The sequence below is a fragment of the Ceratotherium simum genome, chromosome 6 (genome assembly GCF_057802395.1).
Source record: "Ceratotherium simum simum isolate JZ-2026a chromosome 6, ASM5780239v1, whole genome shotgun sequence".
In the NCBI taxonomy this organism is placed as follows: Eukaryota; Metazoa; Chordata; class Mammalia; order Perissodactyla; family Rhinocerotidae; genus Ceratotherium; species Ceratotherium simum.
The window spans coordinates 22,829,262-22,851,449 of record NC_141905.1 but is presented as its reverse complement, the minus strand read 5'-3'; the positions used below and the strand labels follow the sequence as shown (position 1 = coordinate 22,851,449).

At 50.6% G+C, this 22,188-nt stretch overlaps 1 protein-coding gene across 2 annotated transcripts in view; it reads left to right on the top strand.

Annotated features, from left to right (window-relative positions):
* The window catches only part of ANXA11 (annexin A11), a 43,478-nt gene that overhangs the window by 9,059 nt on the left and 12,231 nt on the right, over positions 1–22,188 (top strand). Inside the window, exons 1-7 of one of the 2 annotated variants that reach the window (XM_087431977.1) lie at positions 7,230–7,333; positions 8,074–8,209; positions 16,631–16,693; positions 18,655–18,779; positions 19,701–20,063; positions 21,416–21,503; positions 21,720–21,814. In XM_087431977.1, coding sequence (XP_087288103.1) covers positions 16,639–16,693; positions 18,655–18,779; positions 19,701–20,063; positions 21,416–21,503; positions 21,720–21,814 — 726 coding nt within the window. In that variant the 5' untranslated portion in view covers positions 7,230–7,333; positions 8,074–8,209; positions 16,631–16,638. Of the gene's footprint in view, positions 1–7,229; positions 7,334–8,073; positions 8,210–16,630; positions 16,694–18,654; positions 18,780–19,700; positions 20,064–21,415; positions 21,504–21,719; positions 21,815–22,188 lie in introns of those variants that run through there. The other variant, XM_087431976.1, reaches the window with a different exon arrangement.

Below are 22,188 nucleotides of genomic sequence, written 5' to 3'. Positions count from 1 at the left end.
AGCTCTGACCAAAGAGGCCATTGGAATAGGTGCTACCCAGGGTGTGGAAGAGATGAATCAGGGTCCACTGTGTCCTGTTGGTGTGTGTCAAGGACCTCGCTGTGCCCAGCCCTGTGCTAGCAGTGGCAGGAGGTGGAGAGGGCTGTCCTATGGCCTAGGCACTGACTCTGTCACTGAGAGGCCTAGGAAAAAGTCATCCTGGCTGTAGCACTGGCTGGGTGTGTGACCCTTGCTTGTCAAGAATAATCTCTGAGCCTAATTCCCTTGAGGTGATAATATCTACCTTGGAGGAATATCATGAAGGTTAATGAGGTGAAGTATAATGAGGTAAAATATGTACCTATCATAGGTACTGGGAAAAGGGGAGTATTATTAGAACACTAGAGGACACAGAAAACGTTTTAGGCAAAGTGTTGATAAGTTCCAGGAAGAGCGATCACTGTGGGTGGAGAGGTCAGGGTGAGCTTCCTGAAGGAGATGGGGCTCCGTCTGGCCTAAAGGCAGGCCAGGATTGACATAGGCTTAAGGAAGGCATAAAGGAGACAAGGAGAACAGACCAGGTAGAGGGACTGTCTGAGCAGAATTCCTGAAGATGGGAAGTGCTGAGAGAACGGCTTGGCTGAGCCTCAGACATGCATTTCCTGCGATTCTTTCCATTACATCTGTATCTCTGGGAACCTTCCATTTTCTTGCCATGGCACAGTGTAACTCTTGGACCAAGGCCCCTGTGGCAGACCTTAGGCTCCCACCTGCACAGGGTCAGCCCATACCTGAGATCTGAAAGAGAATCTTCTCCTCTAATGCGATCTGTAGGCTCTGGTAGGGATTTCTTTTCAGCTTCCATCTGTACCAGGCTGGCTGGGGACTTCGTCACCATTAGAAGAGCAGCTGTTGGTAAGTTATTTGAAGGAGAGGTGTCCAGGGGCTTCTAGGTAAGGCAGGGGTTCCTCAGCCGTATGGAGGTGCAATGGGTACTCTCTCAGGTCTTCTAGGTCTGAAGGGCCTGAGCCTTTCCAAGGACTGGGCGACGGTGTATCAGGGCCCCCCTGGTAGAGACCAGGGCACTCCCTGCTGCCTTTAGATCTTTAGTCTCATCGGCCACCCCTCTTCCCCCAGTTTACTGTGAGAGAGGCTCTGTGATGGACTTTCACATGGAGGAGAGATAGCTCATCGCATCTTAACCAGCAGGGCCCTGGGTGACATCTGTTTCTCTGATTACAAATACAGTTGCCTGCAGGACAGCCCCGGTGGGGACAGTGGGCAGCTGACGCAGGCACACCTGGCTGAAGGGGCAGCTGCTGCAGCCCTAGCTGTGTGCTACTATTTGGAAATGGAGGTGTTGCCAGATCTCTCATTTTTCCATTAAGAAAAAGATTTAAGTCACGTGAGAGTCTCTTTTTTAGACCCTCCCCACCCCACAAAGAAATGAATGTTTGTGAACTACAAGACCTTCCTGGAGCCCCAGGTTCTGGGCAGCACAAGTTAACAACCAGGGATCCCTCACAGGTTCACTCGTTTTGTGGGTGAGGGAGGGAGATGCCCAGGAGAGCCTTAGGTTTGCCAAGGCCCATCAGAGAGAAGCCAGCTTTCAAGACACCCCTCCTACCCCTCCTCTCAGTTCCCAAAGAGCGTATGTCTTGATTCTCAGCCTTCATCTCCATTATTCCTGGGAATGGCTCTTCAGCGTGGCGTGGGTATTTTCCTGTGACTGCTCTTTGTGTTTATCTCCCCATCTAGAGGGAAAGCCTGGTGCAGGCCAGGACTTTGTTTTTCCCTCCTCTGTCCCTGGGGAATCTAGCCCAGCCCCGGGTGCCTCTGAGCCCAGAGGTGGAATTACTGTGAACCTAACGAAATTTCAGCTTCAGCTTCAGCCTGCTCCCTCATGCCCCAGTGGCCCTTCCAAGGCTCTGGGAGGGGCCCTAGCAGTGAATCCACAAAGTCGTAGGGTATTGTAAAAAAAAGTGATATTGTGTATTCGTTTTCTTAAAGAAGCCCCCTAAAATTGTATAAACTCCACAACACCTGGGCCTCCTCCTGTATAGATGCTGGTAAAAACCCAGCGATTGGCTGGCGTCCTGTCTGCTGGACAGTGTGCTCTTGGCTTAGGGGCAGAAGATGTGGGTCCTGGGCCAGTCCTGTTAGGATCTTGCTGTGACACCTTGGCATGTCACTTCTCCCTCTCTGGTTGGTCAGTTTCCCCATTTGTGAAATGAGAGTGGAGGTGGGTGGGTGGGAATGAACTGAGTCATCCCTGGGGCTGAGTGACCTCTGGCATCCCAGTTGTGTGATCCTGGCTGACTGGGTATGATTGCTCCGCCCGTGCAGATCACGCTGCCGAACTTTTCCCTCCCTAGAGCATTTGCATTGCTGGCTGGGTGTGTCTAGCCTGGCCACATAGAACCCACGAGTCTCACCATGGTGACTCCTGTTGACTGATAATACAGGTGAACAAAGGTCCCTCCTTTCTCAGTGTAATGGTTTTTTTGTGATCTTGATGGTTTATTGCTTCCCTTGTCAAAAAAGCTTGATGAGTTAGGTAGACTTGTGCACAGATCTCTCATATAAAAAGAGCAGAGGCCTTTTCAAAGAGAATATCATGGAAGGATCTGGAGAGAAAGAGAGAAGCAACGGTCACTGTATGTATTAGTTATCTATTGCTGCTATAAATTACCATAATCTTATTGACTTAAAACAACACAACTTCTTTTGGTGGTAAAATATACATAATATAAAATTTACCATTTGAATCATTTTTTAAAATTAATTTTTTTTTTTTTTTGGTGAGGAAGATTGGCCCTTAGCTAACATCTGTTGCCAATCTTCCTCTTTTTGCTTGAGGAAGATTGTCCCTGAGCTAACATCCATGCCAGTCTTCCTCTATTTTGTATGTGGGACACTGCCACAGCATGACTTAATGAGCAGTGTAGGTCCACACTTGGGATCCGAACCCATGAACCCTGGGCTGCCAAAGCAGAGTGTGCAAACTTAACCACTACACCACTAGGCCAGCCCCCATTTTAATCATTTTTAAAAGGTGTACAGTTCACTAGCATTAAGTACAGTCACATTATTGTGCAACCATCACCACCATCCATCTCTAGAACTTTTTCATCTTCCCAAACTGAAATGCTGCCCCATTAAACAATAACTCTCCAGTCCCCCATTTTCCTAGCCCCTGGCAACCACAGTTCTACTTCTGTCTCTGAATTTGACTACTCTGAGGACTTCATATAAGTGGAATCATACAGTGTTTGTCTTTTTGTGACCGGCTTATTTCACTTAGCATAATGTCCTCAAGGGTCATCCATGTTGTAGCATGTGGCAGGATTTCTTTCCATTTTCAGGCCAAATAATATTCTATTATGTATGTACCACACTTGTTTATCTGTTTATCTGTTGATGGACATTTGGGTTGTTTCCACCTGTTGGCTATTGTGAATAATCCTGTTGTGAACATTGGTGTACAAGTATGTTTGAGTTCTTGCTTTCAGTTCTTTTGGGTATATACCCAGAAGTGGAATTGCTGGATCATATGTTAAATTTTTTAAGGAACCCCCCCCTCTACTATTTGCCACAGTGGCTGTACCATTTTACCACACGACTTTTCTGTCTTACGGTTTTGTCTGATGGGTCTCATGGTGTTTGTTGGCAGGGTTGTATCTTTTCTGGAGGCTCTAGAGGAGAATCTGTTTGCTTGTCTTTTCCAGCTTCTCGGGGCCATCTGCATTCCTTGGCTCATAGCCTCCTTCTTCCGTGGATGGAATCCCTCTCATGCTTCTTATCTCTTTCTTTTCATCTTCATTTCTCCTTGTTCTTTCTTTTCATCCTTAACCCAGGCAGGAAAGGCTCTCTGCTCAAGAAAGGACTCATGTAATTAGATTGGGCCCACCTGGATAATCGAGAACAATCTCCCCATCTCAAGGTTGGTAACCTTAATCATATCTGTGAAGTCCTTTTTGCCATGGGAGGTAACATATTCACAGGTTCTGGGGGGTCAGGGTGTGGACTGTCTGGGATAGTTTTGAAGGACCTCACCAAGGACCTGATGGTGCCTTATCTCAGGCCTTGTTAAGCCCTCCCCTGTGCCCCTTTCTCTCCCCCTTCCCCACCTTGTCCTGAGGCGCCCCGTGACCATAATGATTGGTTCGGTATGGCCCTCAGTGTGTGGCCTGACACCTGGTAGACACTGAGCAAGTTTGGGTGTATGTCCAGGATCTTTGATGACCCTTTCTCCCCTCTAAACATCAGAGCTTGTCCTTTTTGGCCACTTGGGAGAGAGTGACATTGGGTGAGTTGGTCACAGAGTGAAGAGAACTGCCCTTACTTTACAGAAGTCTTTCCTGATCTTACTTCATTTAGTCCTCACAGTAACTCCAAGGTAGGTGGGCAAATCGTATCTTTGCAGACAGCTTGGAAGTTCAGAGAGGTTCAATTGTCTAGTGAAGGTCATACAGCAAGTGTTAGAGTTAGGACCCAGACCCTAGCTGCTGGGCTAATGCTTCTTAGGGAGTGAGTTAAGATTAACCTAGCACCTCCTATATGCTAATAAACTACATGGTGGATAGGTTTATCTGTGTGTATCAGCGCATCAGATCCTCACAGCCACGTAGTAAGATGGATGTATATTTCCCAATTTTACAGATAAGGAGAAATGCTCGAGGGGGTCAAGCAACATGCCCAAGGTCACACAGCCCAAAAGTGGTGGAGCTAGAATTGGAATCATTGTCATTGGACTCCAAATCCTGTGTATCACCCCAGTCCCCTAGCAGCCGTGTTGGAAGATATCAGAGCTGTGTGGGCTGTGGGTAAAATTCATACAGCAGAGTGGAGAAGTCTCCTGTGACCACCCTGTGATGTTTGTATCTCTTAGTGGGGGGAGTGTGGGTTGTGTGAAGATGGGGGAGCTGGCTTTGAGTGTGGGAGAGAGTAATTGGGAGTGGTAGAGGACCTGTTGAGAGTCTGGGGTTGGACGTTAGCAGACCCAGTGTCGGTGATGCTTAGGCTGCGTGACCCCGAATGAGCCACTCAGCTTCCCCTTTTCCCACCCAGACGCAAGAGGAGTTCAGAGAAGGAGCTCCCTGAGTTCCTTTCTAGCTGAGCACTGAAGGGTCACTGCACAGTCAGTAACTGCTGCACCCCTGTGGGCCAAGGTGATCCTGGGGAATCGGTGCTTGGGTTGGATTTTGCAGGAAGTGGAGGGCCTTGAGAGCTAAGAGGGGGCAGCAAGGAGGGCTCAGACACCTCTGCGACTTGTGCTTGATTGACGTCTGCTGGTCCCTCCTACTTTGTTTCTCAGGCTGGTCCTGGGAGGAGCCCCTTCTGATCAGGTGGTGTAATTGGCAGTGGCAGCTGCTTCCCCCATGAGGAAGTGGTGAAACAAAGACACAGACCTGTCTCTCTCCAGCCCAAACTGCACTAGAAACACAACCCACAATTTCCCTATTTTTTTGAGGAGAGTGTATTTCCTTAGGTCCTGACCACACCGTGGACTTAAGACTTGGGTGGGGGCCTTTTTCTGTCGCTGCCACCGTGTCTGTCGCAAAACTTTGGCATCTGCAAGGACCATGGCCTGAGCCCCTTCACGTTCTGGGCCTGGGTGTCGACAGATAGTGACACCGTATCTGGGTTCACCTTTCTCTTCTGTGGCTCTCTTTCCACTCCTCAGAAATCCCGAGTTGGGGTTGGCATTTGACTAAGTGTTGGCTCACCTGGAAGCCCATTTGGTGTGGGCAGGTCTTAAAGGGGCCTCTCCCCATGAACAGGAAGGACCCAGGTTTGCCCGAGAGCTGTGCTGTGGAGGAGTTGGTAGAGAGGCCTCATGTGCGATTCTTTGTGTGTGCTTGCAGGTCCCTTTAAATGGTCTCTCCTGCCTCCCTCCCTCCCCTTCTCAGTTCCGAGGACCTGGTCTGGAAAGGCAGCTGAGGAGAGAAATGGTTTCTCTCAGGGTTGGGGCCCAGAGTAGAAGTAGTGACAGTAGACTGCTGGGTGGCCACAGCATGGAGCTTTGTGCAGACCAAGGCCCTGCTCCGCAGGTCCCTCCTCCCAGGCAGGTTTCCTCTCCAAGAGGCCTTTTCAAAGTTGCTCCCCCCCAGTTCTCTCCACACTGTCAGCTTCTTACCTTTGCCTCCTGCCCCCCTGCCATTCCTGGTGATTGAACCAAGCCCCTGGGCACCTGGCTTATAGAGGGAATGGAAAGAAAACATTGCCAGTTTCCTGTTGGTGGTTTCTCCTGGGGGAGATTGGAAAATCCAACACAGCCATTCCCACGACCTGCTGCTACAGGGCTGGGCTTGGTGTTGGAGAAGGAACCAGCACACTTCACTCCACTCCTCCCGCCCTCTGCCCTTCACACTATCCTGACTCTTCCCCGCCTCCTGTTACTTGCCCCCATCCCCTTTCTGCCCCAACATTTCTCATCCTGAGTGTTATCAAATGACCCAGAGTCCTCTGGGACCCTCTAATTCTCTTTGCTATTTTATATTGGGAAAACTGATATAATGAGAAGTTAAATGATATAATGAGAACATATTTGGTACTAAACTATTAGTATCCGCATCTTATAGATGTGGCAAACTGAGGCCCAGAAGGGTTAAGTAACCTGCCCAAGATCACACACCTAGTAGAGAGCAGAACTGGATTTGAACTGGGCAGCTTGGTTTCAGAGTTTATGTTCTTTCCACCACCCTATGCTTCATTTAATGATCACGGTGAAATCGGTGTTTCTAGTTTCAGTCTTTGAAATTCTCGTTTCTGGGGCCGGTGGGCTCTGTGAGGAAGTACAGCAAAGGGGTGAAAGTCCTGGGCTTTGGAGCCTGGCTGTCTGGGTTTGAATCCTGGCTCAGTCATCTACTAGCTGTAACCTTGGGCAGGTTATATAACCTCTCCATACCTCAGTTTCCTTATCTCTAATATGGGGATCATAATCTTAGTATTTGTCTTAGTGAGTTGTAAAGTTAATTTTCATGTAAAGCACTTAACTGTGCCTAATACATAATAAGTCTTCAGAAAGTGTTAACTTATTATTATTGCCTGATGAGTTTGGGATATTTGGGGATAAAGTTAAGCAGGCTCTTTTGTTACAGGACTTCTCAGAGCCTTTATTATGCTGTTATGAATTTGGCACTTTCCTGGAAGGGGATGTAGTAGGCAGCATTTTCCAAAGTTTTTGGACAACTAATCTCGCTCTCTCTTTTTTTTTTTTTTTTACTGGGTACCTGATAAATTCGCAGCTTGCAAGATGTTAAGTTGGTGCCTGAGAATGCAATTCGGGAAGTGCTGTACATCATGCATCCTGTTAGTGCTTGGGAAGGCTGAGCTGGACATGGGGCTTAAGGTTAGACCTGAGCAAGACTTTGAATGACTGTATGTGGCAGAGCTGGGGCTGTGTCCCGCTTCTCTCCTCCCCTCCCCGTAGGATGAGGAGAGAGAATTGGTGTGAGCCAAGGCACCTGAGTGTTTCTGGAACCTCCTTGCCATGAGGAATGGCCTTGGCTGACCCTGGTTCAAAGCACAATTACTGCACTATCTTCCATCTGTCCTTGGAGGAAGGGTCTTAAAGTAAGTCACCGGTGGCAGGACCAGCTGGGACCACCAGACAAGCCAGCCCAGCCTTGGTTTGAAATGGTCACAGGTTTTGCAACATGGCCCTGTTAGGGGAAGGCAGGCCGGCTCTGCTCTCAGCAGACCAAGTTCTCCCGTGGACTCTCTCCCTAGTGCATTTGTGACTTGAGTAAGCCATGTCCCTGATGTATTTTGGCTACAAAACCAAGGCGGTTGGAAGCTAGATAATCTTCAAGATCCCTTCCAGTGTGGACATTTTCAGGAGTCAGTAAATCTAGATTTGGGGTGAAAACCTAAAGAGGTGTCCCCTTCAGGAGTCCTAAAATCCAAGAGGAAGGAAGAGCCCTGAGAGATGAAGCCCCTGTCATACCCGTGGGATAGTAAGGCTGGGGAGGTGAGGGCCTGGCTCCAGGTCGCTGGTTGGGATCCTTTTCCATATGAGATTCTTGGAACTGGACTACCTTAAGTAGACGTTTCTGTCTTGCTTTGGGCTCCATTTGTACCCTGCTCCAGGTCGCTGCCTCCCGTTGTCCAGCACAGTGACGCGGGGAAGAATGCCCAGGGCAGTGTATGGAGACCAGGAGCTGCTCGGACTGGCTGAGGGCTGGCTAACTCATCATCTCCCCAAGAGTGCCAGGAGGTACGCCAGGTAGGAATGTGGATAATTCATTACACCTGAGCCTGCCCAAACCTAGCTTTGTACTGGAACTAGGAGAGGTTGCAGATAAGCAAATAAATCTTTCTTGTTTAAAAAAAATTATACATATATATATATGAACATACATAAACTATATATACATATATGCACATACATTCATGTGTGTGTATGTTTTTTTTTTTTTTTTGGTGTTGAATTATACATTAGAAACTGCTCAGTGGTGACCTTTCGGTAGGGATTAAAGGGGAAAGTGACTTTTGCATTTTACTTTGTGCCTTTCTGTTCTATTTAAATTTCCCTACAATGTGCTTGTATTCCTTTTATTTTTCATTTTTATTTTTAAATGTAATTTATTTTTAGAGCAGTTTTAGGTTCACAGCAAAACTGAGTGGAAAGTGCAGATTTCCATATACTCCCTGCCCCTACACATGCAGAGCCTCCCACACTATCAACATCCCCCACCAGTGGTACATTTGTTTCAATTGATAAACCTACACTGACACATCATTATCGCTCAAAGTCCATAGGTTACATTAGGGTTCACTCTTGGTGTGTTCATTCTATGGGTTTTGACTAATGTGTCCACCATTTTAGTACCGTACAGAATAGCTTCACTGCCTTAAAATTCCTCTGTGCTCTGCTATTCATCCCTCCCACCTCGCTAACTCCTGGTAACCACTGATGTTATTACTGTCTCCACAGTTTTGCCTTTTTCCAGAATGTCATATAGTTGGAATCATACAGTATGTAGCCTTTCCAGACTGGCTTCTTTCACTTAGCAATATGCATTTAAGTTTCCTTCAGGTCTTTTCATGGCTTGATTGCTCATTTCTTTTACTACTGAGTAATATTCCATTGTCTGGATGTACCACACTTTATCCATTCACCTACTGAAAGGACATCTTGGTTCCTTCTAAGTTTTGGCAATTATGAATAAAGCTTCTGTAAACATCTGTGTGCAGGTTTTTGTGTGGACGTAAGTTTTGAACTAATTTGGGTAAATACCAAGGAGTACTGTTGTTGGATCATATGATAAGAGTATGTTTAATTTTGTAAGAAACTTCCAGACTGTCTTCCAAAGTGACAAAATGTACCATTTTGCATTTCCACCAGCAGTGGATGAGAGTTGCTTTTGCTCCATGTTGGGTGTTGTCAGTGTTTTGGATTTTGGCCATTTTAATAGGTGTGTAGTAGTATCTCATTGTTATTTTAACTTGCAATTCCCTAATGTTGTATGGTGTTAAGCATCTTTTCATATGCCTATTTGCCATCTGTATATCTTTGATGAGATGTCTGTTCAGGTCTTTTGCCCATTTTTTAATTGGGTTGTTTGTTTTCTTATTGTTGAGTTTTTAAGAGTTCTTTCTATATTTTGGTAACAGTTCATCAGATGTGTGTTTTGTAAACATTTTCTCCCAGTCTGTGGCTTGTCTTCTCTTCCTTTTATTTAAAAAATATATCAGCGGTGATCATCTGAGTTGCGTGATTTAAACTCTAAATTTTTGTATTAAAACAGATTGAGAATTTAATATTAAAAAACTAACACACAAGTGAATAGTCCAGCCTCCAGGCTGGGGAAGGCCACTGGAGGGGTCACCGCTTTAGTCCAGGCCTGCATGGTTTGCCGCTGGGCACTAAGGGGTGGAAGGTCTCACTGCCATGGGCTTCTGGCCCAGGGATGATGCTTCCAGGCCTCTGCCTCCTCTCAGCGTTAGCCTGCTGCAAGCTCCGTCCACACCTGAGCCCCATGATGGCCTTCTGGGAAGGACACTTCTGTGTCCTTGTGCCAGGCATGGCACTGCCACCACCCCTTGTTACCGAACCGGGTTTGTTTTTCCACCATGCCCGGAAAGCCAAATACTGAGATGATGAGACTGCAGCAGAGAGCGAGTTTAATCACAAGGCAGCCAAATGAGGAAACGGGAGAACAAGTCTCAAATCCGCCTCCCTGAAAATGGGGACTCAGGGATATTTATGGGGTAGGGGGGCAAGGTGGTCTGAAATGTGGAGATAGATGATTGGAGGTGAGGAGAGGTGAGGTCACTGATGATCTGCGCAAGCGTAGTCAGACTTCATGCCTCTTTGTAGGACGCATGTTCACAAAATGGTGGCGTTGGCATGACCCGAGGGTGGAGTTTTTAGCCTGTTGACGTCAAAAGGTCACTTATCGGACATCTGCGTGGGCCCAGCTGATGGGTTGGTGGTCTCAACTGGCCTGAAGGGGACAAGGAGTTCTAATTATTGAAAAACAGCTCAAACATCCATTACCATGGTGCCCCAGGCACCAGGGGGATGTTATCTATAGGAACCTAGTGGGAGTCAGATAGCATATTGCCTAAATAGCATGGTTAACAGTGGGCCGGTAAACAACTAAAAACTATAATCAGTAACTGCAAAAAGGAAAAAAAAACTTTAGTTACCAGGTACTTAATCGTCAGTGGCTAACTGTTTGCTGGTTTCACCATCCCTCCTTTTTCTTCCACCCCCCTGGAAGTCAGGCGGGACACCAGAAGGTGCGTAGCCCAGCCTGTATCTCCATCTCCCATTGTTGGGGTGGGGAAACAAGGCTCTCCATTATGTTACAGGGGTGGCTGGCTGCGGGGAGTGAGGTTCTTCTCGTTCTGGGTGATTTTGCCTCTTTTCCTAACACAGCATTTCTAGGTTTCTCTGTTTGGGGACTCCGGCCAGTGCCCTTGTGGAGCCCTTGAAGTGTAATGGTACTCTGGTGTATGTATACACAGCTTTCAGGAACAGGCCCTTTTACAGTCCCTGAGAAGCCCCCTGTGTACCTGCTATATTCTTTCAGCATTCCCCAAGCGCTCTGAGGCTTGGTTCTGATGGGATCCTGGGATGCCCAGGTCTTGGTGCTTGTCCTCAGAACTCTGCTGGGAAGAAAGGCTAGACAGTATAAGTAGAAAGTGTCCAAGTGCCATAAAGGAAAGGGTGTTCCCTAGAGTGCGGAGTGCAGAATCAATTCCATCAGAATCGCTGGGGGTGGAGATGGGGCGTTTGTTTTAATTTCAGAGTCCCAGGCTCATCCCAGGTTGAAGGGCCCAGAGTGATTGGAGCCCAGGCTCTGCATTCTCAGCAAGCTCTCCAGGTGATTCTCATGAGTGATGAAGCGGTGCTACCCAAAGTGTGGTGCACACTCAGGCAGCAGCATCACCTGGAAGTGTGTTGGAAATGCAGGTTTGTGGCCTGTCCCAAATCTGCTGATTCAGAGACTGTGGGGGAGGGACCCAGTAGTCTGGGTTTTAAGGAGCCCAGCAGGTGATTGTTTTGCAGACTGAAATTTGAGAAGCATCAATTTAGCCGGAGAGCTAATTTAGGTATTTTATCTAGCTAATTTAGCTGGATGAAATTGGCTGCACAGCTGTGGGTAGATGGTTCCACTGAGGAAGGAAGGGTGGTATTGGTGCTGCAGCGTGCCCCAGGAGAGACAGGACCAGAAGCCAGAAGTTCCCTGGAGGCTGGTTTCTAAGAATTGGCGTAATCCCCGAAGAGGCCAGCTGTGTGCGGGAGGCTCTCGCCAGTTAGTCCCCGTGTCAGAGTGCCGTGAGCAGAGCTGGCATGGAACAGGGATATGTCCCGGCCTGTCAGAATCTCTTCAGCAATGCAACGCATTCCCCCCCAGGCACCCTTTTTCTTTGCTAGAGGACAGAAGTAGGAGAAACGCATCGGTCAGTGCAGGTGTGATACCATGGACGCCAGAGAGAAAGCCGATCTGCTGGGTTGAAACTCACTGTGTCCCCTTCTGTCCTGGAGAGTGAGGGTTGGACAGGCGTTGGCAGGGGAAGGTGAGGGGCCCCTGGAAGCCCTGCCGGTGCTCCCCCCTGAGCCAGGGTATGGCAGCCCTAAGGTGACAGGAACAACTTCGCCAGGGACAGCAGGCCCTGCTGGTGGCCTCTTTTGAGAAAAAGCACTGGCCAAAGTTACCCAAAGACTGGATGATGAGCAGATTTTTTTCTTTTAATTTTTCTATTGAAGTAACATTGGTTTATAATACCTAAATTTCAAGTGTACATCATTATATTTCAACTTCTGTACAGACTACATCACCAAAAGGCTAGTTGCCAAGAGGCAGATTTCTTAGTTTTCGGAAAAGAGGGGAAGAATGTAGATGTTGGGAGTCAGAGAGTTGCTGGCAATCCCTGCATCCCGCTAGGACATGGGGTAGTTGGGAGGTAGTGGGAGCCAGGACGATGCACCCCAAGGTGCAGGCTATCTGCTGCATTTGCTTTTCTCCTGGGGATTATTAGGTAGATAAACTGCAGGGCTCTGGGCATGGGAGATGTGTTAGAATCCTCATTTGGTGGAGGCCCTCTTTACACTGTTGTGAACAAGATGGGGAAATGTGCGCCTGGTGGTGGTGGAGATAGGTGGCTGGATAGCTGGTTGAGTGCCTCTGCCCGCCGTTGTCCAGCTGGGGAGTGTCCGTCGTTGGCCTTTTCTTTTTTTTTTTTTTTTTATTAAAGATTTTATTTATTTATTTTTCCCCCAACGCCCCAGTAGATAGTTGTCTGTCATAGCCGCACATCCTTCTAGTTGCTGTATGTGGGACGCGGCCACAGGCCGGAGAAGCGGCGCGTCGTGCGATCCCGGGATCCGATCCCGGGCCGCCAGCAGCGGAGCGCGCGCACTTAACCGCTAAGCCACGGGGCCGGCCCTGGCCTTTTCTATATCAGTTACTTGGAAGAACATAAAGGTCATGCTTACCAAATTGGTGGATACAAAACTACGCTGAGAGAGCACCAAGATGTTTGATGTCGGGCAGAGTCTCAGGAGGCTGGACCAACGAGCACAACATAAGGGAGAAATTTAACAGGAATCCGCATCAAGTCTTCATTGTCCTGAACATCCGTGTTACCAATCCAGGGGGGCAGGGAGCTGCAGCCACGGGGAGAAGGGCGGTGGTGGTCCTGCCCTGCGCTCTTCAGACCACACCTGGGGCCTTTGTTTCTGAAGGGAGCGCAGAGAAAGAGAAAGGGAGTGGGCTGCAGACTCAAAACTGTTTCAGGCAGGAAATGGTGGGAAAAACGAGACTGTTTTTTCAGGAGAGGGGAAGACTGGAGGTGGTCTCTTGGGGAGAGGGGAAGTCCAGGGATGAAGGACTGCTCTTTGGACGCGGGATTAGTCCCGGCCTGTGGGGCACTCAGGGCAGAGCTCATAGCTGCCGGGGGACAGATTTTGACTCTTGCCAGGAACTCTGTGAAGCCCTCCTGGGAGTTAGCGCCATCACCCTGTGAGCCGCTGAGTTTGGCCTGCGGTCCTGCCTGGGGTGGGGAACACTCTTGGTCCCCCCAGGTCCGAGTCCATGGTATGTTTATATAGCAATGCTAACCCCAGACTCGGAGCCCGCTGCCTTGCACTGAATGGAGCCTGTGTGAGTTATTCAAACCTTGCAAGAACAGCTGCGTCCTCAAGTGAGCTCAGAAATCCCCACCTGAATTGGGCCTTTTTTAAAGTTGTTTTTTTATTTTTATTTATTTTTTTTGTGAGGAGGTCAGCCCTGTGCTAACATCTGCCAATCCTCCTTTTTTTTTTTTTTTTTTGCTGAGGAAGACGGCCCTGGGCTAACATCTGTGCCCATCTTCCTCCACTTTATATGGGACGCCGCCACAGCATGGCTCGCCAAGCAGTGCGTCGGTGCGCGCCCGGGATCCGAACCAGCGAACCCCGGGCCGCCGCAGCGGAGCGCGCGCACTTAACCGCTTGCGCCACCGGGCTGGCCCCTAAAGTTGTTTTTTTAATAGGCAGTACACGCATGTGGCAAAAAATGCAAATATAAACAGTAAGCTTCATTTTTATCCCCAGGTTTCTCCTCCCTAGGCAACCAGTGTCACCAGTTTCTTGTTTATTGTTCCAGGATGGTTCTGTGGTTCTGTGTGCATATATATATATATATATATATATATATATATATACACACACTACTAAGTTTCTATGTTTGTTTTCTTTTTTTTAAGTTAGCTTAGTATTGCACCTTGATTAATAATGGGGATCATTTCCTGTCCCCTGTATATAGAGCTGGCTAATTCTGAAAATAGCCTCAGAGTATTCATTGTATGGACCTGTTGTGGTTTGTTTAACCAGCCTCTTACAGGTGGATATGTGTGTGGGGGGGGGGGGCTGTAACAGCTAATGCTGCAGTAAAATCCATGTGCGTATGTCATTTCACACAGGTGTGTGTCTGGGAAACATTTCCAGAAGTAGAGTTTCTGGGTCAAAGAGTGTCATCTTTAATTTTGACGTCTCTGTATTTTTGATTGGCAATTCACAGCATATTAGTGAGGGTGAACAGCTTCAGTTCCTTTTCTTTAATCACCTGTTCCCATCATTTAAGTTTCTCTAGTGGTTTTTGGTCTTTTTCTTATTGTAAAACATTTTTCCTAAATTTGTCATTTCTTTTGTCTATGTTGTTTTCCGTATTGGTTTCTTATCATGCAGAACTTTAATTTTATGTTTTTGGGGTTTGTGGCCTCTTCTTATGTTTTAATTTTTGGTCTGGCTGAAATTTATTTTGATGTGTGGAACAGGATAGTACCCAGCTTTTGGTTTTTTCCCCACCTGGCTGTGGATAGGCCTTTTGGCCTCATTGCTCTGGGAGGAGACGAGGAGTGGATGGGTGGGGGGCTTTGGTGCCCAAAGCTTCTGTGTAGTGGTGGTCTCGAGAGAGAAGTGTGAGGAACACAACTGTAGCACACCCTGTTCCTTCGCAGGGGAGGGCCTCTTTTCTCCATCAGAAGGTTCCTGGCCCATCCATCCTTCAAATCCCCAGGCTCTCTCCTTGTCAGCAAGGACTGAGGGCTCTGGCAGAAGAGTCAGGTTGAGGGCAGGACCTGGGAGGACTTTGTGCTGACGGCTCACCCAACCACAGGGAGATGAGTCAGACAAGGGCACCACTGGGGATCTCAACCACCACACCACAGTGAGTAAGGGGAAGGGCTTTGGCCCACACCACAGGTAGCCAGTTCTAGTTTTCTCCAAGGTCACTTGGCCATCATCTGGCCTCCTGTTGCTTTGCCTACAGTCACCTCAGGACCCACTGACCAAAACAAATTCCCACGCCCGTAGGGCTGACAACCGGGCCTACCCTGTGGGGGCCAGCGGCACCTTAAGGAAATCCTTCAGCTTACTTGAAAACAACATACCCAGTTCTCCAATGTAGCTGTGAAGGGCCACTAGAATCTTATAGGTGGAGAGCAGCCTTTAGAGCAGTGGTTCTCAAAGTGGGGTCCCCAGACCAGCAGCGTCACCTGGGAACTTGTTAGAAATGCAAATTCTGCATCTACTGACTCAGACTCTGCAGTTAGAGTGCACCATGGTGTTTAACAAGCCCTCCAGGTGGTCTGGTGCACTGCAGTTTGAGAACCAGTGGTCTATTCTGGCTTGGGGCCCAGCATGCAAGGAGGAGCAGCTCACTTGGGGCCAGCAGGTTTCCTCACACACTATCACCTATCATTGGGTGCCTCTGCAAACTGCAGCAGCCACTGATTAGCAAGAGTAGGCAGGTTGCATGACAGTCTCTGAGTGGCTTGTGTCATGGCAGATCTGTGTCTCTCCTGGGCAGTTTAATTGGCTTGGGGCACGGCAGAGGGATCTGTGTACAGAGGGAGTTTGTGAGAGCAGGTATCCCACCCAGCACCAGCAGGCAAGAGCCCTGGGGTCCAGGCCTTTCTTCTTCCTTTACTCCTGATCTGCAGGTCACTTACCCTTTCTGAGCTCCAGCTGCCTCATCTGTAGAAACAGGATGGTGCTGCCTCACTTGCCCTGATTCCAGATCCTGGATCACATGAACCCTCCTGAGGTCTCTTCTTGTTTCTAAGAATGATGATTCTCCATGCCTTACCAGGTTCCCTTGCCCGGTGAACCAGAGGTTGGAGAATGAAAAGTGTAGCTTGGGGCAGATCCAGTTTGGAGGCCACTGTAGATAGCTTGGAGTCCATAGGTTGGGCACAGGGAGATGGGCTCTGGCTTCCCCTGTTGGATGGATGGTGATACGGACACTAGAAGATAAAACCAAACAGACCTGGACCCCTGAGGATGAGGCTGTCTCTCTTCTGAGGTCGGAGAAGAGCTCCACACACTTGCAGCATCCCTTGTCAGCAGAGATGGGAATGAAGCTTGGATAGCGGTTTTCAAGGAAACCCACCAGCTCGTGGCTGGTGAATCGTATAGTGGGGTGTGGGCGTGAGCCTGGCCCTGAAGATGAGCCTGCCCCGGTTGCTATTTCTAGCTGGAGGCCCCAGCAGGTAGAGGATAAACTGGGTTGCCACAGGTCATGCCTGATGCAACTTCTCTTCCTGCCGGGGGGCCTCGGGTCGTGGGTGTTGCTGTTCACCCGAGAAGCTGCCAGTAAGGCTGGTGGGAGCTCCCGGCAGAGCCTGAGTGCACTTTCCTCTTCCCTTTCAGATCTAACCATGAGCTACCCAGGCTTTCCCCCACCCGCAGGCGGCTACCCCCCACCTCCACCAGGTAAGAGGGTCTGGGGCGGGTGGGGGTGGGAATGCCCTCTGTGCTCAGTCTCCAGCAGTAGAGAGGGGAGGAGTAATAGTGCTTTCCAGTCATTTCCTCACTCCTGTTGTGCCCCTACAGTGCAGCCCAGTGGGGGAGGGACTGGAGAAGAGCATGGACCCTGAGGCCAGGAGAGGCCTGGGTTTGAAGCTGCTTCTGGAAGGCCAGGACCAGGTCTCTTGCCTTATTAGCTGATAGCAGTGGGCAAATGGCTTCTCTTCTCTGAGACTCAGTTTTCTCCTTTGCAAATGGCTTCAAGGATCTCTCCTTCCCCTGGCTGTCCCTGATACTAACGAGATAGCCAAGTAAAGCCTCTGGCACGGTGTTCTCTGAAGCACTGTTAGGTAATGATTGCCCCTTGTCACTTCTGCTACCCTTTGCTCAAGGTGCATGGTTTTGCAGTGGCAGGGTCCCCTCTGCTGAGGGAGGAAGTAGAGGCAGTTGCTAAGGGTCAGATGTTCCTGCTATAGCAGTGAGGCTGCACCAGCCAGTCAGGTGATCAGAACCCGGCCCCAGTCACAAGGCTTCTCTTCACACTTAGAAAGCACATTCTCTGGCCTTGGCCCCTCCTGGGTTCCTGAAATGAGATTTGGTCCTCACGGTAGGAAAGGAAGCATGAGGGCTCCCAGGATGAGGGGGAAAAGAGGGACCATCCCAGGCTGGTCGTCCTGAGGTTGCCTGAGCTGCACTGCCCCTCCCCGCCCAGACCGCTGGGCACATTCTTTTCCCTAGTGCTGAGGTCCTTGAATCTGAGCACTGATGGCCCCGCAGGCCATTTGGACCCACCCTCCCATTCAAGGGGTGAAGAACAGGCAGAGCAGGGAGGCGCGGCTCTGCCACTGTCACAGGGTGTATCAGGTTGAGCTGGACCGTTTCCCTCTGAAGAAGCCCCGGCCCAGATTTGCCAGCACTGGCCTCAGTCCCCTCTCTTAGGAGGAACCCCACCATCCATGTCCTACCGCTGCCACCTCTGTCAGCACAGATGTTCAGCCTCTGAGCAGCAAGAGAGGGAGCAGGCGGGTGATTCTGAGGAGGCTCTGTCCTGAGTGTCCCGGAGACCTGGAGCTGAAAAGCCAAACTTGCGGTCCCCGGGGCCTTTTCACTTCCATGGACAGGAATGCATCTCACAGGCAAACAGCCTGCATGATGATGCTCCCTGCCCTGCTGCTTGTCACAGTGACAGCTGTAACATATGAACACTCACCGGGCACCCAGCTATGCCCCGCACAGGCATTAGCTCTCTCAGTCCTCATCATAGCAATTTGAGGCAAATGCTAGTTATTATCCCCACTTGTCAGCTGAGGAAACTGAACTAGAGGGGTTGAGGGCCTCGTCCCAGGGTGCATACCCGTCCTTCTGGTTTCAGAGCTGGGGCCTTTCACTGCTGTCCCCTCACAAGGACGTGCGACTCAGCCCCATCTCCCTCCATCCTCTCATCCTGCTTCTCGCTGCCTCTTACAGACTTGTGATAGCAAACAGCCAAATCGGCAGGACCACCCCCCCGCCCCCCGCCATGCTTTTGCCTCACTCTGGATTCTCCGTACTCCCTGAGCTCCCTGCTGTCATGGGCTTAGCAACAGTGTCCTAAACGACCTGTTCTGTGTCTGCATTCTCGCTCGTGCTGAGCCCAGGAGGGCAGAGCTTGTCCTCGGCCCTCCTACCTCCTTAATACCCCACAGAGGGTCTTGGGAGTGTTTGCTGAACCCCACCTTCCTCCCTGGAAGGAGGAGAAGGTTCCCTCTTCTCTTCCTCTGGCAGCCTGATTGGGTTAGACTTTCTTGCCTGAGTGTTTTCCCTATGGTCTGTAGCCCTGTCCCCAAGGCCCTGTGTGGCCTCTCCTCCTGACCCCCTGGGAGCTTGATGCTCTGCCTTTCCCTGTTGCGAGGCCAACAGGGAGCTAAAGGGCTTGGTGTTGCTTTCAGGTGGCGGTCCCTGGGGAGGTGCTGGCTACCCCCACCCCCCGCCCCCGCCCAACATGCCTCCCATCGGGTTGGATAACGTGGCCAACTACGCAGGGCAGTTCAACCAGGACTACCTCTCCGGACTGGTGAGTCCAGCCCTCCTGCTGGGGCTGCCCCTGGGGCCACACCTGCATGACCAGAGGGGTAAAGGCTGCTGGCTTCCGTGGTGTCAGAGGTGTCTGTGTGTGTGTGACCTGTGGGTGCCTAGTGTGCTGAGCTGCATAATCTTAGGACGTAAGGGTTTCCACTGGGGGCTCTCACCTGCTTGCTGTCTCTCTCTGCATCTTGATTTTCCTACCTGTAAAATGAGGGGAAGGGGAATGCGTTGGCCGCATGGTCTCTCAGGTCCCTTTCAGCCCTGGGGGAGTGTGGGGGGTGCCTTCATGGAATATGTATTGAGCACCTTCTGTGTGGACTCAGCATAGGGGCGGGGGGAGGTGAGAGTGTGTGCCTGTGTGCTTGCATGTGCTGTGTGCGTGCATGTGCTGTATGCGAGCATGTGTGTGTCTGTATGTGGATGGCTGTTCTGGTTGGGACTGGAAGCAGGTGCCTGGTAGCGTGGACAGGCGTGCTACTTTTATTCATTGATTTGCTTTTAAAATAGTGTATTTTGTAATCGGAAAACAAATGTGTGCTTTATGTAAACAGTGCAACCGATACACAGTCTGATTTGTGCCAGGCCTGTTCTAGGCACTGGGGATATGTGAATAAAACAAACGAAAGCCTCAGCCTTGAGTACTTATTCACTGGGAAGAGACAGACAGTAGCCCTAAGTAAGCGGTGTGGAGTTAGAGCGAGTAAGGGGATCGGCAGTGTGGGTGGAGGGGAAGTGGGACAGTGTCAAGGTGGGCCTTGCTGAGAAGCCGCTGGTGCTCAGACTCTGCTCGAGCTCTGACTGTAGCTCCTGAGAGCCCGCTGCAGGGCTCAGGGCAGAGAAGGGCAGATGGCGGAGTGTGGCTGTCCCTGCAGGGGCCGTTAATCTTAGGCTCTGCTTTGTGGACTTTCAGGCAGCCAACATGTCGGGGACGTTCGGAGGAGCCAATGTGCCAAACCTGTACCCTGGGGCGCCTGGGGGTGGCTACCCTCCAGTGCCTCCTGGGGGTTTTGGGCAGCCCCCTTCTGCCCAGCAGCCTGGTCCTCCATATGGGATGTACCCGCCCCCTGGAGGAAACCCACCCTCCGGGATGCCTTCATATCCGCCATATCCAGGGGCCCCTGTGCCAGGCCAGCCCGTGCCGCCCCCTGGGCAGCCACCAGTGACCTACCCTGGACAGCCACCAGTGCCACCTCTTGGGCCGCAGCAGCCGGTGCCAAGTTATCCAGGATACTCGGGGTCCGGAACTGTCACCCCTGCCGTGCCCCCATCCCAGGTGAGTGCCAGTCCTGCCCTACCCTCAGCCAGCCCTGGCGGCAAAGGCCTGAGATGTGTGGCCCAGTGTCCTCTGCCAGCAAGGCCAGGGAGGGTATGGGGGAGGGCTCAGTCCTTCAGCTGTAACTTCTTGTTTTAACAGAGTGTCACTTTCTCACAGACGCCCCACCCCTGGTTTGTATTTCTGAAGATCCCAGGGAGCTGCCCTGTTTTTCCTAGTTTGGTTGGATGTTTTGTGTGCGAGTTGGGTCTGAATGTCCCAGGGTACCCTTCGTTGCTCTTGTGTTACTTACTGCCTGGGCTCTGTGTTTTGTAAGAACTGCTCAGGCCACTGGTCTCCAGGCTCTATGCTCAACAGCTCTTAGTCTTCAGTCCCCTGGATGTGCCTTTCCAGGCTGGTTTTAGAGGATTCTTAAAACCTCCTTTGAGTAGGGAAGATTGTTGGCAGTTCCTTCAGAGTTGCTCTTGGCTCATTTTGAAGAGCAATTCGTGTTTGCAGAGCCTAGAATTCATTGTCATGGTTACGTGACACACCAGCCAAGCACAGAGCTAGTGGTATGTGCTTGACTACTATTTTTAGACAGAGGGTCCCCTCTGCTCCCTGCCCCCATCCCTTAGCCCTGCCCTGCTCTCCATCCTCTCTCCCTGCCTTCTGCCTTATCTTTCCTCTGAGCTTATCTCCTTACCTGTGTTATAACCAGTTTGTACTAGCCACAGAAGATAATCCACCAGGAGACAGTTGAGGCAGGAAAATTCAAGTTTGCTGGGATGTGCAGCTGTTAGTGTCAGGAAAAAGTCTGGCAGGAAAGCAGGTCATAGAGTCTAGAAAACAGTACCAGGGAACCGGTGCTAGTCCAAGAGGTGGTTGGGCTGCATGTACCGTTGTGAAGGTTGACACCTTCATCCCCGCAGAGGGAGCACTTTTTTCTGAATTGCACAAAGGTACTCCATGGACTAGCCAGGCCCCTTTAGGAGGACCCTGATGTGTGCTCTCGTGTGCTCTGGTGGTGAGGCATTGAGAGAAGCCGGTGGCCCCTGTTCCCAAGGCCTCCCCTTCATCAGGAACCCAGGTCCAGCCCTGGAGAACGTGGATGTAGGACATATTTTCAGCATCAGGACTTAGCTATAGGTGGGCTCCTAGCCATGGGAGCCAGGCAGAAGCTTCAGAACCAGGACATGAGGACAGATAACGGTCACATTAGTCCCACTCCACGTAGAGTCCTCTGTGCTGTTGATTGCGGCTTCCTTCAGGTACCCCAGCTTTTAGAGAAAAGGTCATTCCCAGAGTCTGGGGTGGGGCAGTCTCACATCTGGGGGATGCAGCATCTCACCTAGGTCTGTTTGTCCGAGCAGTTTGGAAACCGAGGCACCATCACAGATGCTCCTGGCTTTGACCCCTTGCGAGATGCCGAGGTCCTGCGGAAGGCTATGAAAGGCTTTGGTGAGAGACCCTGGGCGGCTCAAATGCTAACTGCCCCTTGATTCCCCAGGCAGTTACACAGTGGCTCTGTGGGCTGGGGCCGCTGCATGGAGGCAGCCTGCACATGGGGTGTAGTTGGGAGGCGCAGGAGAATTGGAGGACCCAGACCAGGGAAGTCTCCAGCTGCGGAGCATCCCCACGACCCCTGGCTCTGCCCACTCCCACCTCTTCCTCCAGGGACCGACGAGCAGGCCATCATCGACTGCCTAGGGAGTCGCTCCAACAAGCAGCGGCAGCAGATCATGCTGTCCTTCAAGACAGCTTACGGGAAGGTGAGTGTTGGGGTGGGGGCAGGGGGGAGTCTTGGTGGGGGGAGTGGTTTGGTCCCTCCTGAATCAAGGCATATCCTCCAGCACAGCCCTACTCACCCCTGCCTTTCCTTGGGGCCGAGGGAGCCTCGATCTCCTGAGTGGGCAATAAGGCGTATTAAGGCATTTCCTGCTGCCCACCCGGCCAGTGGCCTCTTGGCTGATGGCATCTTCTAGAGGTGAAGGATGCTCTGAGGGAGAAATCTCACAGTCCACAGGGTACTGAGATTTGATGAGAGGCGCTCAGAGATCTGAGTTGTAGCCCTGTGTCTGCCATGACTCACTGAGACCAGGGGCAAGTCATTTCCCCTCCACTCCCACCCGGCGTGTCCCCTCCT